Source organism: Eutrigla gurnardus (genome assembly GCF_963514095.1).
Source record: "Eutrigla gurnardus genome assembly, chromosome: 6".
NCBI lineage: Eukaryota > Metazoa > Chordata > Actinopteri > Perciformes > Triglidae > Eutrigla > Eutrigla gurnardus.
This window is the reverse complement of record NC_139920.1, coordinates 21,675,557-21,693,804: the sequence shown is the minus strand read 5'-3', so window position 1 is coordinate 21,693,804 and position 18,248 is coordinate 21,675,557. Positions and strand designations below refer to the sequence as shown.

Genomic DNA, 18,248 nt, shown 5'->3' with positions numbered 1-18,248 from the left:
GAGACTCAGTCGGGTTATGAAAAACAAAGTCAATCTACTAAACTTGCCTGTTTTAAGTATTTAATACTTATTTCCATATTATTATTACTATTTATCATGATTTATTATATTATTAGTTGTTATTATAATTATTTCTATCACCTATTTTGCATGTCATTATTATTTCTATCATATATTTTAATTTTCATTATTATTTCTATCATTTATTTTACATTTCCCTGTTATTTCTATTATTTATTTTATTTTTCATTATTATTTCTATCATTTATTTTACATTTATTATTTCTATCATTTACATTACTTTTCATTATTATTTCTATTATTTATTTTTACTCATTTTACACATCATCATCATTTGTAGTTATTGAATTAACTTTATATAACTGTTATATATGCATCTATTTATTTATGCATTTCTCCCTCCTCCTTCTGCTCGAACATACACGAACCTACGTAAGTGTGTCATATACGAATATATGACACTTTCATGCTGAGAAACAAAATATATAACATTCATTGACATTTTCAAATCATAACGCCAGTTTTAATACGTCTTGTGTTAATGTCTGTATATTTCATAAGGCCTTGCAATGTGTGTACTATGTCACACTGACAGAAACACGTGAAATGTTTAACATCTTCATCCACGAACAAGCCACCAGACTGTATTTGCATGAGTCTCCTTGCATCATATTCCTGTCACAGTTGCATGGAAAAGATGCAGTGTAATTTAATGTAATTACAACCGCGTCTACAAAAAGGTCATGATTGAGCTGTTCGGGCTAGGTCGTCATGGGAACCGTTCCCCTAATGGGAGACGGGAACTGCTGCTTTTGGAGTCACCTTATGACACGACAGCCTGTTTCGAGACAGAAGCGGCTCGAAGCGGGAGCCAATCAACATGTACCCGCGACCTGCACAGCGACGAGCCACCGCTCACCAGGGTCATGTATAAATATCACTTAATTACAGTCGGAAAGACATGTCCCTCCTGCATTTAAAAAAGATAGGCCTATATGTGCAATTTGCAATTATTTAAGAATTAGATGTTATTCTGTAAAGTTTTGCTACAAAAAGGTATGATCACATCACAGGTGGAGTCAGAAATGTGCAGACAATAACAGCATTAACAGAAGAAAACTGTAAAAGAAAAGTTCAATAAGTATTATTTTAACAAGAGCAACAGTTGCTAACGGCTCTGCGAGGCTGTGCTTTGAGCTAATGACGCAATGGTAACATGCTCACAGTGCTAACGCTAAAATGCCTATTCTGTTAGCATGCAAATTAGCGCTAATCGTAACAATGGTGGCGCTAGAGGGAAAGTTAGGGGATCAAACATGAGTTCAAGAGTGAAAATAGCGTACCGCGTATATTTTACATTTTACCATCCAACATAAAATTAAAATATCAACCTCATGGTGGTCCTGTAGGAAAACGAGGCAATCATTAATACTCATGGATTGGAAGATGCTAATACAAGATTAAGAGGATTTTTCCATTGTCTCTTGATAGTTCTCATGTGGGGAGACGCCTCAGTCAGTGTGCTAACAGTGCAAACAGTAGCTACAAACTAAAGCAAACATGCTGAATAAGCATAAACAGTGTACGGGAGGGGGTATGCTTTCACGATGACGTAATCAGCTGGAACTACCATAAGAGAGCAGTGCAGCGCTAACTAGCTAACTAGCTAGCTGCGGAATTGAGCTAACAAAAATATGCAAAAACATGCACTAAAAGCAGGCCACCCATAAAGCAAGGAGAAGCTCAGAAATACACACAGTAGTTTTCAAAGTATACAATAGTATAAAATAATAATGTAACTAAAATAGAAAGTATTGTATTTGCAAATAAATAAATAATAATTAATTAAGTATAACATTCAAGTATAATATGATCAATAAAAAGTCGTAGCACCATCTATGAAATAAATTATACATGACTTGACATACTGTATGAATCATCAAAACTGTGAGGAATAAAATAAAAAAAACATACAATATTATTTTTTTAAAGAAAACTGATTGAATTTAAAAGTACATTTTGATTTAAAAAATGTAGGAAAAGCTAATAAAGTACAATTATACAATCTACAACACAATGATAAGGACCATTTCAAAGGCACACTTGTGTTTTTACTGTAGTTTTTATGTTCCATGTGAAAATCACAAACGCTGCTATCTCTTGAACACATCTCTGATACACCTGAGCACACACACTGATGCAGATATGAATCCATGCATTTACATTTGACACAAACAATGACTGAATGTAACGCGCTGCACTGTTACTTATCTGTGGGCATAATAACACTAATAATAATAATAACGTTGCAGGTGTACTGCGGAGGAGTCGACACCTTTTCTAACTAAAAGCTCATAATTACTGTAAATATATGGATTTTTAAAAGTTTTTGTCGTTAATCTGACACGGTGGAGAGAAGAGTGTGTGAGGAGGAAGAGGAGGAGGAGGGTGAAGAGGGGGGAATGAATTAACAGATTTAGTGTCATCTCTCAGTCTGGGAGAGGAGCCAAAGTATCGACCACCTTAATCCCTTCATCCCTCTCTTCCTCCTCCTCATCCTCCCTAACCTCTCTGTCTGCTGCCACCCCCTGATTCTCATCTCTGCTCTGCTGTGTGCTGTTTTTTTTTTCAAGATTAAAGTCGTCTAATACTTCATGTTTGCTTGTGTGTGTGTGTGTGTGTGTGTGCGTGTGTGTGTGTGTGTGTCAGTGTTGATTTGCGAGGTCGGACATTTTAAGCCGTCTGTCTAGATCCGGGGTCCTCCGGTGGTGGCGACTGTCAGAAAGACGTTTGCTGCTGATGATCGTTTACGAGCGGCGTTCTGTCATTTCAGAAAGGCAGATGACGAGTTTGTTTATTTTTCCGTGGAACGTCACAAAAGTGGCGTTTTAATCAGTGAGGTGTGAATAATGTAACATTCAGCAAAGTGGCATCAACGTAAGTGAGAGCTTCAACAATGACATAATTCATTTTCCAGCAAGGAAAAAAAAACTTTGGCGAAGAAACGGTAGTTTGCTGAAATGTTGGGCATTTCTGCAAACTACTTGATACATTGTGTCTGAAAGGTTTTATTTTGCAGGCGTCTAATTTCATCAAGCGACCGGTATAATAACTAGTAGTAACAAGAAAAGTTGCGTCGGTCTAACAAACACGGGACTTTCACTGGGGAGACCGCTGTTCGTGTCCCCCTTGAAACCAAACATTAACAGCCATGAATCAAGAAATTCAGGGTCTCGCCAAATTTTCCCATAATTCACAGCCATTTCTACAGCAAAAATGATCATTTAAAAGTATATTATCATCATACACATTACTACGGTTTCAACATCTGTTGAATATGTCACAGACACAACAAGTATAAAGTTGCCTGTTTTAATTTCAAAGTAAAAGCCTTTCAAAAATGTTTTCCTGTGGACAGAATCCCCTTCTCTTAACAAGGCTTTTACTCTGAAATGTTTACAAGACGGTGTTTTGGGAAATCTGGTGATTTGCACAGCTTCATATAATATTGGAGTATTGACTTTTAATTGGGCTGCACGGTGGTGTAGTGGGTAGCACTCTCGCCTCACAGCAAGAGGGTCCCGGGTTGGATTCCCGGGTCGGCCTGGGTTCCTTCTGTGTGGAGTTTGCATGTTCTCCCCGTGTAAGCGTGGGTTCTATTCGGGACGGTTCTCCGGCTTCCTCCCACAGTCCAAAGACATGCAAGATGGGGATAGGTTCATTGATGACTCTAAATTGCCCGTAGGTGTGAATGTGAGAGTGAATTGTTGTTTGTCTCTACATGTTGGCCCTGTGATAGACTGGCGACCTGTCCAGGGTGTACCCTGCCTTCGCCCAATGACAGCTGGGATCGGCTCCAGCCCCCCATGACCCTAAATACAGGATAAGCGGTAGACAATGGATGGATGGATGGATGGACTTTTAATTGTAGATTATTACTGGTATTAACAAATACAAATGTTCAGCGTATGCATAGTTTTTCATGGCAAACGTCCACGCTGGATTAAACTCCATCAGCAGCAGCACTCATTGATCTGCAGCTGCAGAAACGGAACTGATACAATCACGATTAAACGCACCCATTGATCTGGAGGCGGAGGACACTTGGGTCGAGGGCCGGGGTGACGGCGGTAATAGCCGGGGCGTGTGTGCTATTAGAGGATTATGTCTACATTACAGATGGTTTATGAACGCACAGGTATCTGTTAATCTGACACTAGTTTCAGGGGGAGAATCAGCGCTAATCCTATGACTAGCCTGATAAACCCAATCACAATGAGACCCCACGTGTGGACGGAGCGCGTAAACACGCAGACGTGAAACCCAAACAGCGCGGGTAGTAAGATGGTCTGGAATGAAAATCAATAAAAGACAGTAAATAGCTTAGGAGGTATGAAATGCGTAATCTGGTAGCTGCACAGGCTCAATGTTCAGACTTCAATGGGCAGCTTTAATCTTAACAGTTGAAGTGATGGATTAGAGGCCTGTTACAAAAACAGTGAGATTAGAGGCAGCTGGGAGAAGGGGGGGGGAAGGATGATAAACAATGTTCCTCCTCGAGGCAGCTTTTACTGCAGAGATGAAGAGAAGCGTGAGTCTGCATTTATTATTTGATCATAATGAAGACTTCACAGCATGCTGTGTTTGTCTTATTTTTTAAATTATATCTGAATTCAATTAAATCACAGAGCTGTCAGGCATTCTGGTTCAGCTCACAGCGGGGAGACAAAATAATGCAGGCTTGTAAGAGAGGATTGATTCTCCTCCTGAATCAGAAATGGAGACTTAAACATATCGTAGCGGTCTTTGGTCTCCAGGAGATCTATGATAGTAGCTCACATTAGTCCGGAGACCAGATCAGACTATGTGGAGAAACCAGAGACTGTCTGTTGTCCAAACAATAAGGTCTCTGCTGTATTTATGTCTAGATGACCTTATTTGGAGTGTTGATGGACCAGCTACAGTGTTAGCATAGCCTAGCACCCATCAACCAGACTCCATTCAGAAAACAAACGTTTTAAAAGTTATTTGCCAAGCAAAGCATGACTTCAGACTTTTTACAAATTGTCATCATTATGTAGTTACTTCGGCATCATTTTTATCAGTTTATCGCAATTTAATCACAACAAACTTGTTTATTTTGGGTTCATACCGCTGTAGTAAACCAGCAGATGTGTCTTGATAGGTACAGTGAATACAGCTCAGTGAAATTCACCGAGCACCTCTGGGTGATGTTAAGAACTCAGACAGGAATGATATAACTGATGCTACTGCAGCAACTATACTAACACACACACACACACACACACACACACACACACACACACACACACACACACACACACACACACACACACACACAGACACACTTAAACCACGCCTGTAGCTGCCAGTAGCTCCTTATAACAGGACAAAGGCCTCAACAGCAAGACTCAGAACACAGGGCAGAAAGAAAAATAATAAAATGTCTCACATGGAAGCAGGGATCAGTTCACAGGAGTTCAGTCCATAGAAGGCAAAAATATGCAAGGTCCAAATAACACTGGGAAAACACAAGGAAACCGCTGGAACAGACAAAGACTAACCACACATGAAGAAGGGGCAATGAGGGACAGGTACAATTAATCAGGGCAGATAATCACACATGGGCAGGAAGTGAAGAAAATGAGAGACAAGGTGAGTATTTCAAAAATAAAACAAGAAATGCTGAAGAAGGATGAATGGAACATGAAATAAAGGAAAATCATAACCTAGAAGCAGCATAATGCCAAAATTGGAGTCGTTTGAGAAATCTCAAAAACAGATTCAAATAAAACCAAAACAGTATGGCTAAAGGTAAAAATATATGTTTATATATTTGAGTGTAATTTGGGTGAACCGACCCTTTAAAGTATATTTTCTTTCAATGTTTGCATTGTTTTCTTTCTATTCCTTATTACTCAAACCTTTTCCCCAATACCATTCATGTTTTTTCATGTTTGATGTTTAATAAAGACCTCTCCATAGTGGGGGAGGGGTTTTTATTTGTTAAATTAATTTGGACTTCAATATATCTTTTACAAGTGTCATTTTTGTTATGAACTCAACTCAACTCAAATATTAGACAGTGAAAAAGCCGGGGCTTTTTTCAAAATATTGCAGATAAAGGCATCATGTTGTGCAGAACGTTCATTAAAAAAAATAAGGTTAAAGTAAGGTTAGATTTGAAGTAGGGTTAGGTTAGGTTTAAGTTATGGTAAGGTTTAAGTTAAGGTTAGGTTTAGGTTAAGGTTAAGGTTAGGTTTAAGTTAAGGTTAGGTTTAGGTTTAGGTTATGGTTAGGTTTAAGTTAAGGTTAGGGTTAGAGTAAGTCTCCAGTAAATGAATGCACGCCAATATAATGTCCCAAAAAGTCATGTGTGTGTGTGTGTGTGTGTGTGTCTGTGTGTCTGTGTGTGTGTGTGTGTGTGTGTGTGTGTGTAGAGGAAGAGAGAGAGAAGGAGACAGATCAGGGATGGGGCCCCACTTGAGGTGAGACGGGTAAGCCGGCTGCTTGTAGCAGAGTTAGTCGGGATTAGGACATGTATCTGTGGGATGAGGTTGAGGGAGTGGGACCACTTCAGGCCTCCGTCTCACACCATCTGTCCAAACAGAGCAGGCCTGTCCTCCACTTTGTCACTCCCTCAATCCTGTCCATCTCTCAGTAAACTCCTTGTCTTCTTCTTGCCATTTCGTGTCCCGTTTAAAAAAAAGTCCTGCTTGTGGGTTCGAGATCTTCCCAAGTTTCTCCCGGTTCCTGACCCCAGGTTGCCCTTAGAGCCTCTCAGAGGATAAAAGCTGGATATGAAACCGGGTTTACAAGGTGACGGAGGGGTCAGCTTCCCATCGAGGACTGTTTGGTTAATTATGATGCTCCGGCTTAAAGGGTTCACACAAACTCACCAAATCAGATTTTCTTTTTCAAATACAGATAGTTTCCGTTTTATTAACAGACGTTTTTGGAGACATATCTACCTCTGATGTCACCGCAGCAACTCCAACACAACAGAGGTGCATGGATCTAGTTCATGGTGCACATGGAAAAAAAAGACATTTAAAAACCTGGTTTCTCTGGATACACTTAAGACCAGTTTCTATCCATGAGCCATCAGGATGCTGAGCTGGCAAATGTGACTGCTGTGTCATTTGCTGTGTCATCGTTAAAGTGCAATATTCACTCACCTTGTGCAATATTTCCTTTAATGTGAAACAAAAGTATTTCATATTTAATTCAGTTTAATTATTTTTATATGTATTAGTTGTAAATAATGTAGTAGGAGGCTTCGTGTCTCAGACTACTTCTTGGACGTGGATAGTGACTTCCTGGAGTCTGCACTGGTTGCCCATGACAACAGGACACCAAAAACCCAGACTACGCAAAATGTTCCACTTTTCCACTTTCCATACTTTAACATGATAAAGGTCGGCGGTGAGCTCCTCAAATGCACCAGATGATGGGGAACAGGCTGCATGTAAATGGAAATATTAGTGTCATATATTCATTTTCATCAGTCATGTTAACAGTTTGACAGAAAGCAAGAAGCAGCTAATTTTGTGCATGTAAACATAGTCAACATATTATGGTTTTTATGTGCAGTATTTCTTTGCTGGGTGCATGTAACTTCCTATATATAGGTTTGCCCATAAAGTTGGAAAAATTTGCAAATGTCTTGTTTTTTATAGCAACAAACAAATGTTATGCATTAATTAATTTCACCTGGGTAATTGGGACACATATAATAATTGCACCTGGTCAAAGTGATTACTGATGCATTTAAATAGGAATAAACAGAGGATTGTGTCTGAAAACAAAATATTCCAACTTTATGGGCAACAGTTATGTATTTCCCAAAATGTTGAACTGGTCCTTTAAAATCCCACCAACTAGAAGAAGAGAAGGCCCAAAGGAGAGAGCAGGGCATTTGTTGAGATTATTATAATATTAGTAATAGGAAATATACCAGAATAGAACCACTACAGTGTCTCACTCCTCTCATTTAAATAAACCACATGTGTGGGAATCCTTAAAAACAACCCAGAAACACCTCAGGAAATAAAAGGCTGCAGCGGAGCAGCAACAACCGAGATGCGTCCAAGTGGCCGCCGGGCGAACACGTGCACGGCTGCAGATGCAGGAAGGCTGGTGGTGCGTTTGGCATCAAGTATGAGGTAAGTTCCTCTGTGTCTCACCCCTCTCTTTGTCCCTCACCCTCATGGGAGGCCCTGTTGGTTTAGCTGCTAAGCTTCCCCCGGAAACACAAATGATGGACAGATAGAGAGGTTAAAGCAAGAGAGGAAGAGAGGAAGAGAGGAAGAGAAAAACTGAATGAAGGGAGCAGAAACCATCACAAGGGGTTGTTTTTTCTCTCCCTCCCCCCTCTAAATGATAATCACATTTTTTTATTCCTTAAATATTCACTGCCTTTCAGAAATCCTCTTTTTTTTTTTTTGCCAAACAACAAAGTAAATTCCTGATCTTGAGCCATTTGCATGACTCAGCATGTCTGCTTGCCTTAAAGGTTTTTTTTTTTTGTTTACTGTCCAAATCAGATTTGCGAAGGCGCTATTAACTCACTGATTCCTTAACGAGACGCTATTAAGACACAGAGAGACTCCGGATTAACAAGTTTATCTCATAAGGAGCATCGAGAAGTGCTTGTTGTGCATTTTCTCTGTTCATCTGTGGACTTAAATGGAAAAGAAAAAAACACCCCAAAAAAAGCAGTTACTTCACAGATTTTGAGTCTAACGGCAGCAGACAGGGCCGTGTGGAGACGCAGTGGGGGCTAATTTATGAGGACAAAAACAAACCCCCCCTTTGTGGAAATATTGAAATCTTTCAGCAGCCCAGCTCTATTCTGTTTTTCATCATCATGTTTGACATTTTTGTTAGTTTCTCTGCAGTCAAAAAGATATTCAGATTGCTGTTTGCTAATATTTGCATTTTCAGTTGTTTCTCATCTGCTTTATTACATAAACACAAAAACTGTCACAATTATTGAAACCACCCAGAATGTAGCAGACAATTAGACCATTTACATGACAAGACATTTCATTTAGCTGACGCTTTTATCCAAAGTGGCTTCCAATAACTGCATTCAACCTTTAGGGTACAACCCCAGAGGAGCTAGAATGAGTAGTAAGTGCGCTAGCTTAAAAAACTAGTTTACAGTTTTTAAACAGTGATGACGTACGTTAGCATACCGTTAGCTTACGTTAGCTTACATTAGCATGTGAACGCAGTTTGACAACGCAAGTATAGCACGAAGGACATTAAAGACTAAAGACGGTGAACACAACAAAACAAACACACTTTCCAGACATGCTGTTGGTGAGTGTGTAGAATACATTAGTAAGCATATAACGCAACACCAGCGTTCAAGTCACGAGATGATCCGACTACGTTATCTGTGGTCGTATACAGATGGACAAACACCAGGACGAAGACTCAGAGCTCTGATCTTATTGAGTTTCTGGGAGTCAACGCGTTTAATAGCGTGCAGGCACAGACGCCGGTGTTTCGGTTCAACAAGCCTGTGTAATTTGGTGACTCTCTAGTTGAATGTGTGGTTGCCCGTAGCGACCTACAGAACATGTCGGCGTCCTCGAAGAATCCTTCACTCTAAATAAATCTGCGTTTATTATCTACGCTAACCGTTTATGTGAGCTACTACGAGCGATCACGAAAGTCACCAGTTAGCACGGTCACTCATTAAACTGAAACACCCGTTGCTCTTAAATTCTGTAGAATTAAATTTGTGTGTGCGTGTGTGTGAGTGTGTGTGTGTGTGTGTGTGTGAGAACATACCTTTTATACAAGCCATACATGGAGCAGGAGAGGGGGAGCGGATTTGTCGGTGTGTGTGTGTGTGCGTGTGTGTGTGTGCGTGCGTGTGTGTGTGTGTGTAACATAAACACAAACACAAGAACAACATCAGCACACTTCCGCAGTCTCTCACAAACATGTGAAACATGTTTTTTGCTATTTTCTTTTATTTTCTGAATTACCTTATACCTTTTTCTTTTGTTCCCATTCAGGAATTTGCCAAAATATCCTAATGGCAAAAATAGTTGCCATTCGTTATTTGCCAGAAGGTAAAAAAAAAAAAAAAACTTTTACGGAACTTTTACAAAATACTTTTGCATATTATGTTGAAAAATGGGAATAGGGAGAGATTAAACCAGAAAGAGAGAGAGAGATTGCCTGTGAACTATGAGAGAGGGATATTGAGAGGGAGAGAGAGAGAGGGAGAGAGGGAGAGAATGAGAAAGAGAGAGAGAGAAACATTGCCAAAGAGTATGAACATGCCTGAACTATATGAGAGAGGGATATGGGGAGAGAGAGAGAGAGAGAGAGAGAGAGAGAGAGAGAGAGAGAGAGAGAGAGAGAGAGAGGGAGGGAGGGAGAGAGAGGAGGGGATTGTTTCAAACAGGGATTTGCAGCAGAGGGGAGAGAAAGAAAGGGGGCAGTGGTACTCAGTGACTACACACACACACTCACACACACACGCTGTCTCCCCTGTGTCTCTCTCCCCAACGTGTCAGTCCACCGGCCAGTTGATTACTTGTGTGTGTGTGTGTGTGGTCGGTCGGTGGGGATGTTGAACAGAGCTCGTCACCTTCATCCTTCATCTCTATGAGCGACGGTAAGATCACCTCACTCCCTCTCCTCATCTCACACTTTATTCATTCTTTTCTCTCTCTCTCTTTCATGCCGGAGTGTGTGTGAATGTGTGTGTGTGTTTTCTGGCTGTATCTTTTTTTGGTCGTTGGGTCCAGAGCCATGTCGAGGCCTCCATGGAGCCTCGTTCGTTTTCTTTTACAATCCACGTTTGAGCCAACGGGGGGCGAAACTAATGAGCCGAGGCTCCGGAGTCGGACTACTTTATTTAATGAGGAGGCGTCCATTACCATCATATGGGAAAGGCCCGTAATCACACAGGTGGCTTTGACTCCTCCTGTGGCCTTTTCTGTGATAGAGTCATATAACATTGAACTTTTCATTGAAACTTTTCATTGTTTTTTCTCTCTCTTTGATGAGTTTTAATTGTTGGATAAAAGACGGCGTTAAAAAGATATGATTAAGTCTGGAGTCGGTGCGAAACCAAAAGTTTTTGATCTTGAGTCTTTGATGCATAACATTTCAAAGGCAACACCAACTTCTTCTTTTAAAAAAAGTTTCAGGATCTGAATCAAAGCCTGGACTTGTTGATAATTGGATTTTTTTTGGTCTCTGAGATTCATGGAGGTTTTAGTCGGTGATGTGTCCAGCAGGCAGATCTTTCTAGAAATATTACATGTCATATCTATTGTTGGTGCGATAACCTTGCAGTTGTTTCTACATGGAGACTGACATGACACAAAAATGACATTTTTTTTAAATAATTGAGATTTCCCTTTGTTTTGACACATATGAGATGAGACTTTTTAAATTCTTTTACACATGTGAGATTGTTCGCCTTTATCAAACGAACCACGAGGGATGAAGTTTCTCAGCTCGTTGTAAAAGTTTGGCGACCCCCAAGAAGTTCTGTATTGGGCTGCAAAACGTGCACGTGAGTGTGCACGTGCTTACAGTGTGTGTGTGTGTGTGTGTGTGTGTAAGGCAGGTGGGCAGGTGGGGGATGTGCTGCAGATTAGTGTCTTAATTTGATACACAATGAGGCCTGACACGTGTTCACGCAGACGCATTTTTCATACGTTCGTCTTTAAATCAGTGATGAGGAAACACTTCGGATATCTACCAACTTTATATTTGGATTGGTTTTAATTTTGATTATCTATTTATTAATATATATATTCAGTATAAAAATGGGTGCACATTTCTGATAAAAAAGGAGAAAATGCAATTATTGGCTTAATTAATGCTTGATAAATGTTTTACTTGTGTTTAATAGATCAATTACAAGCCATTTATTTGAGCTAACTCTGTCATTCATTAGGAAATACCCTCAAATGGACTAAATATGTTAACTTATCATATTAAAACTGTAGTAACTATAGTTAAACATAAAAATCATCATTATTATTTTTTTAATTTACATAAAGGAGATGATGAACTGAAAACAAAAGAAATAGCATAAATAATGCATTTAATAAATGTATGTTGGTGGTGAAATGTTCTTTTCAGGGCTTTCTGATTCATTTAAGTACCTAAAGAGGGCAGAGCAACGATGCCGGAGGAGGTTTTTCCACAAACCTGGCAACCAGAAAGTTGTTTCTTATTAATGGCTAATAACTGAACTTTAAAGCATTATTGAATGATTAAAGGTACCTCCATCACATGCGTTAGCTCCTCGACTCTTCAATCTGCAACCGAGCCGCCTGTGGTCACGTGGCATTATGGGTAATGTAGGCTGCAAGTTTCGATGAGGAAGAAGAACGTGTGGAAGAAAAACAAAAATTTGATCATTGAGAGTTTGAAAATGTTTGGCAAAATAATAACTCTTAACAAAGTGTTAGTTGCAGGTTATAACCCATTTATAAAGGGTGTGGACTCAGAAAGTGTCTTTTTGATGGAATTATACCTGGAAAACGTGTAGCAATGTTTTTTTCTCTTGTCACTACGGACTGGACGATAAAGGATCTGTTGTGAATTTCCGTTATCAGGATAATCGTAAATGTCATCAAGAGTCACTTTTAAAAAGCCGTCTTGATCGCTATCATGGTACAAAAATAGAGTCTGGTTTAAAAATAGAGGAAACAAAAATAGTTTTTTTACTATATTTTTGTACTTGATTAAGGCCCGCAAACTTTTTTATTTATGATAATTAGGGTTATTTCACTGTTTTTCCATTTCAAAGGATGTTTGGATGACTATCGGGATGATATAATTTGGGGATAATTGTAACCAACTCTTTTCTTTTTACTAATCAGGACAAGAGAATCAGAGACAAGCACACAGGGACGTAGAGTTTCTCTCGGAGGAAACGCGCCCGCCGGTCTACTTCCTGTCATCGCCCCTGCTGCCGTCTATGAGCTGCAGCGAGGCGGAGGAGTGGACCTTCCGACGATCCTGACACACGGACAAAAAAGCCCTGTTGAAGCTCCGACCAGCAGCATCAGCAGCAGACGCCATGTCCTCCCCCTCCCTCCCCATGCCCTCCCTCCCCCCCAGCCCTCTGGCCATGGAGTACCTAAACGACTTTGACCTCCTCAAGTTCGAGGTGAAACCGGACACACCTCCACTCCCTCCTCCAGGTGGCTACCCAAAGTCTGGCCTCCCCCACGACCCCTCCAGCTCGCCGTACACCAGCCACCCGCCGCCGGACTCCAGCCTGAACTCCAGCCCGTACAACTCGCTGCCGCCCTCGCCCACGCTCAGCGACGCCCACCCGCCGCCCTCGGGCTCTTCCTCCCTCTCGTCGTCGTCCTCCTCCATCTCCTTCCCGCTCTCCATCCCCAACAGCTTCACCTCGGGCATCAGCTCCGGCTCCCAGGGCAACGTGGAGGGGGGCAGCCCGGCCCACGGGGGGCCCCAGGGCCCTGCCCCAGCCTCCTTGGAGGACCTGATCTGGCTGGCAGCGCTGCAGCAGCAGTTTGGAGGGGAGGTGGCGGGGCCCGCCACTCTGCTGGGGGCCCTAGGAGGCGTGCCTGAGCGAGGGGACCGGGAGAGGGGGCCCGTCAACGGCTTCCTGGGCTGTGAGGACGCTGTCGAGGCCTTGCTGAACTCGGCGGCGGCGGCCGTCAGCTCGCAGGTAACAATCTTTTATTATTCCTCTCTGTCATGACGACCGTTATCTGCTCGCCACTCACCTCCCCGCCTCCCCCCCCCCCCCCCCCAGTTTCCAGGTCTTTCTCAGAGTTCGAGCAGCAACCTGGGCGACTCCAGCAGCGACAGCGGCGCCGACATCTCCTGCCCCAAAGGGACGGACATGTGCCACCGCCCGCTCGTCTTCCTGTCCCCCAACGCCGCCGCCGCCTCGGCCTCCTACCCACAACCCCTCAGCCCCCAGGGCCGCCTTCATCACCACCAGCATCACCATCACCAGCACCACCCGCACCACCCCATGCACGGCAGCCATCACCATCACCACCACCCGCAAATGAGTCAGGTAAAAACTCGGGTTAAATGGTGGGAAACGGGAAGCGGGAGGGTTTTTTTGGAGGTGAAAGAATTGAACGGTGACACCTGTGGGCGTTCGAGGGCTGAGCGGAGGGAGAGAGGGATCGTGCAGGGAGGATTTAGGATTAGGACATTAAGACGTGGTTATTAATGTCTGCGTCTCTCTGAGCAGAGTCTTGATGTTGAAACACTATACTGCCCCATTTAGCATTAATAAGCACCATATTAACATTTATTACATGTTTATAACACACTATGTAGCCGTAATCATGAACAAGGACATCGTAGCGTTATCAATAATAACTTTTCCCATAAAGAAATATTTTACATTAATATACTAGATTGTCATTTGCAACGTATTGGTGCCCACAAACACATTAATAGACACGAATATCTGCTTATGACTACATTTGTTAAAAGGGTGCTGCTTATAAATGCTAACAGAGAAGGGGGCACTTCTTAATCTTCAAACCAATTAAATGCATAATAATATCACTTTTTAGCCTGGAGCGGAAAGAAAAAATCTATTTCTCCTTATAAAACTCTGAAAGTGTACTTGTAAGTGTTGGGTAAACTTTGTTATCTGTATTCTGGCCGATCAAGACGTCTGCCTGGATCTCTATGTGGAGCACAGTGTGAGCTTATTACGATAATATCTGCTATTATTGCTGCGCATAATCCCGATAACTGTCACCCACACTTAGTCAGATTACATGACAGATTATGGACATGTGGTGCCGAAATGTGCCCCCTGACAGTCACACGAACGGACACGCACACGCACACACACACACACACACACACACACACACACAGAGAATAACATATTACATGTCCACCAGTCAGTGGCAGACTCAGGCGATTGGTGAAAAGAAGGAAAGGTCCCGCTAGAGGGACACTTTATCATGTTTTCTCCACTAGAAGTGCAGCATAGAGGGCACTTATTACATTTTCTCCACTGGAAGGGCGCTTTATCGTGTTTCTCCACTGGAAGGGCATGCATAGAGAGCATTTTATCCCGTTTTCTCCACAGGAAGGGAACTTAACATATTTTCTCCACTGGAAGGGCACTTTATCGTGTTTCTCCACTGGAAGGGCATGCATAGAGAGCATTTTATCCCGTTTTCTCCACAGGAAGGGAACTTAACATATTTTCTCCACTGGAAGGGCACCATAGAAGGCACTTCATTACGTTTTCTCCACTAGAAGGGCAGCAGAGGGGGCACTTATTACGTTTTCTCCACTAGAAGGGCAGCAGAGAGGGCATTTATCCCGTTTTCTCCCCTGAAAGGGCACTTTATCGTGTTTTCTCCACTGGAAGGGCACCTTAGAGGCCACTCTTTCTCTGCTGTAGTCCACCTGTGCCACCAGTCATACTTCAGCCATATATTAATAGTTAAATCCACTTCACACTCATCCTACTCATCCACCATTTCTAGCATTTGTCCCGCCGCCAATCAAAACAATAAAACCGTAGCATATTCTCACCGCGCGTTTTCTCCGTCTGCTCGGCAGTGCGGCGGTAACGACCGATTCTCTGATGAGCAGCTGGTGAGCCTGTCGGTGCGAGAGCTGAACCGACACCTGCGAGGAGTGAGTAAGGACGAGGTGGTGCGCCTGAAGCAGAAACGTCGAACGCTAAAGAACCGCGGCTATGCCCAGTCCTGCCGCTACAAGCGCCTACAGCACCGCCACGCCCTGGAGTCAGAGAAACACGTGCTCACTCAACAGGTAACGCCCAGACCACAAACTTAAACCCAATCTCACTTTTGTGTGGAAATTCTGACAATCCTAAATGTCCTACATCCATAACACATTTTTATTTTTTCTCCTCCTTAGTTGGATCAGCTACAATGTGAGCTGACTCGAGTGCTGAGGGAGAGAGACGCCTACAAAGCTCGCTACGAGAAGCTCCTCAGCACGAACCACAGTGGTGGTGGCGGCGGTGGCAGCAGCGGTGGTGGCAGCGACGCCCCACCGACCCGCGCCAGCAACCCACCTTCCCCGCCCCCTGACTACTTCCTCTGAGCTTAACCCAAGGGGAGAGGAAGAGGAGGGGAGGGGGGAATGAGCAACCAGCCAACATGGAGCAATCAACGTTGAGTAATCAGACTTGGGGAAGAAAACAAGGATGTGTATGTGTGTGTGTTCTTGTGTGTGTGTGTGTGTGTGTGTGTGTGCGTGTGTGTGTGTGTGTGTGTGTGTGAGGAAGCGAAAGAGAGACATCGGCGGGCGGTTTTGGGGCGATACAACTGTGAAATCCACTCTTGAGTGATTCGAGGGGAACGGACTGTTAATTCATAGGGTTTAGACTTCGGCTCTAGGCTGCTTCAAGGACTTCGTGGCTTTTTTTTTTTTACTTCACTGTGAATGAGAGTTGCACAAAAACTGTTTGAGAGTGCAACGATGGACAAAACAAGACTGTGAAAGAAGAAGAAAAAACAGCTTTATCTTGCATTAAAACAGTCCCCGACACTGCTGAGCATTTTATCTATGCAATATTATAATGTACACTCACTCAAGTAAGTGGTTGGAGGCTCAAACTGTAGTTGTGTTGTGTTATTTTTTTAATAATTATAATAATAATAAGCTGCTAAAGCTGCAGAGGTCTGAGTAGTGCAGTGGTGCTGGATGTGGAGTGGTATGAGCTTTGGATGAAGCATCCATGGCATGCAGTCGTATTTTTTTTGCCAGCTAATATTTCACAGTTGCCAACCAAAGTGTTTAAGCTCACCGAGACTTTGTTATTCTTTGTAAGATGATTAATCATAGGTGAAAGAATGTACAAGGATATTTCACTAAAGGGGAGAGGGGATATTCCAGTGATTGTGCTCGTAGAAAAGAAATAAACCTTTTTGCTGGTTGGGATGTGGCACCTTTTCGGACAGGAAGGACTTGCCATTTGCTCTCAGACATGCTGTTTTTTTTACATACAAAGAGCTGGTCATATGGCGAAGGAGAGAGAAAAAGAACGTGGCATGATTTGTGAGGATGTGTCTGGTTCTCCTGACGAGAGAGAAGCTTATTTTCCTCTGCAAACCAGAGGAGGGGGAACGACCACCCCATGAATGCGACGCCACAGAGCTGGTCACTGTGGACTCGGCAACAGAAAATGAACAGTGCAGGGATGAAAAATGTTTTTTTTTAAATGCAACAAAACTGCCCCCCCCCCCCCCCCCAAAAACGAAACGATTGCCAGGGTTCACGCATTAGAGCTATTTATTTTATTTTATTTTTTTGTTTTGGGTGTAGGTTAAAATAAATTGTTCTTTTTAATTTATTCACTTATTTATTCAGTATTTATTGTTTTATTTATGTACCGATTCTAATTATTATTTTACTGGTTTTATTCCATTAGCGTGTATTTTTACTTTCCTACGGTTTATTATTATTTTATCCAATTGTGATTAGGATTAACATTATTGCAACAAACAACAACAAACCAAAAAAAAAAAAAAAATGAATGATGGCCATGGGTCGTGGTTTCCTGCTCCTGTTGTAGTGTGGTTTCACATGCATATGAAATAAACAAAGTACTTCACCATCGCCGGCATGCCGTGGCGTGTGTGTTTTTTTATTTGTTTTTTGAACACCTTCCTCATCTCTCTCTCCATTCACCTATCTGAGCATCTGCACTTTTCAGTCTTCTGCAGGCCTTTTTTTCTCTGCAGCCCTCCCCCTCTCTAACCTCCCTCCCCCCTCCATGCCCTGCTCCATCCCTCTCTTTATCTCTGCCCCTCTATAGTGAGGCAGTGACCCTGGGTGTGCACTGTTTGGGATGACCTCATCTTCGGCCCGACCTCCCTCCCTGTGTCTCTCGCTCTCTCTCTCTGGCCCCGGTATAATAGGAGCAGGATTAGGGGCTATAATAGCGCTCCTGGCCTGCTCACTGCCGGAGTCTATTGTGGCTTTGTGTGGGAGGGACGGACCGCAGCAGCTTGTGTCCACGCTCACATTTTGACAGAAAACACGGCCTAAAAAAATATGCTCCTTGGGAATCAGGTGACTATGATGAGTTGATTAAATTAATCAAGGGAGGGGGGGGGGGGGTGTTTAGACTGGTAAGGCAGGTGGGTCATCAAAGCTGCTTTCTACCAAAAGGAAATACCCAGATGACACATAAAACACACACACACGCACACACA

At 42.5% G+C, this 18,248-nt stretch overlaps 1 protein-coding gene across 1 annotated transcript; it reads left to right on the top strand.

The window, feature by feature from the left end:
* Positions 1-10,513: 10,513 nt before the first annotated feature.
* nrl (neural retina leucine zipper) lies at positions 10,514-16,141 on the top strand. Its single transcript, XM_084012503.1, has 5 exons — positions 10,514-10,684; positions 12,915-13,735; positions 13,823-14,092; positions 15,619-15,834; positions 15,943-16,141. The coding sequence occupies exons 2-5, from the start codon at positions 13,115-13,117 to the stop codon at positions 16,129-16,131; spliced, it is 1,296 nt and encodes a 431-aa protein (XP_083868629.1). The 5' UTR covers positions 10,514-10,684; positions 12,915-13,114; the 3' UTR covers positions 16,132-16,141.
* Positions 16,142-18,248: the final 2,107 nt, after the last annotated feature.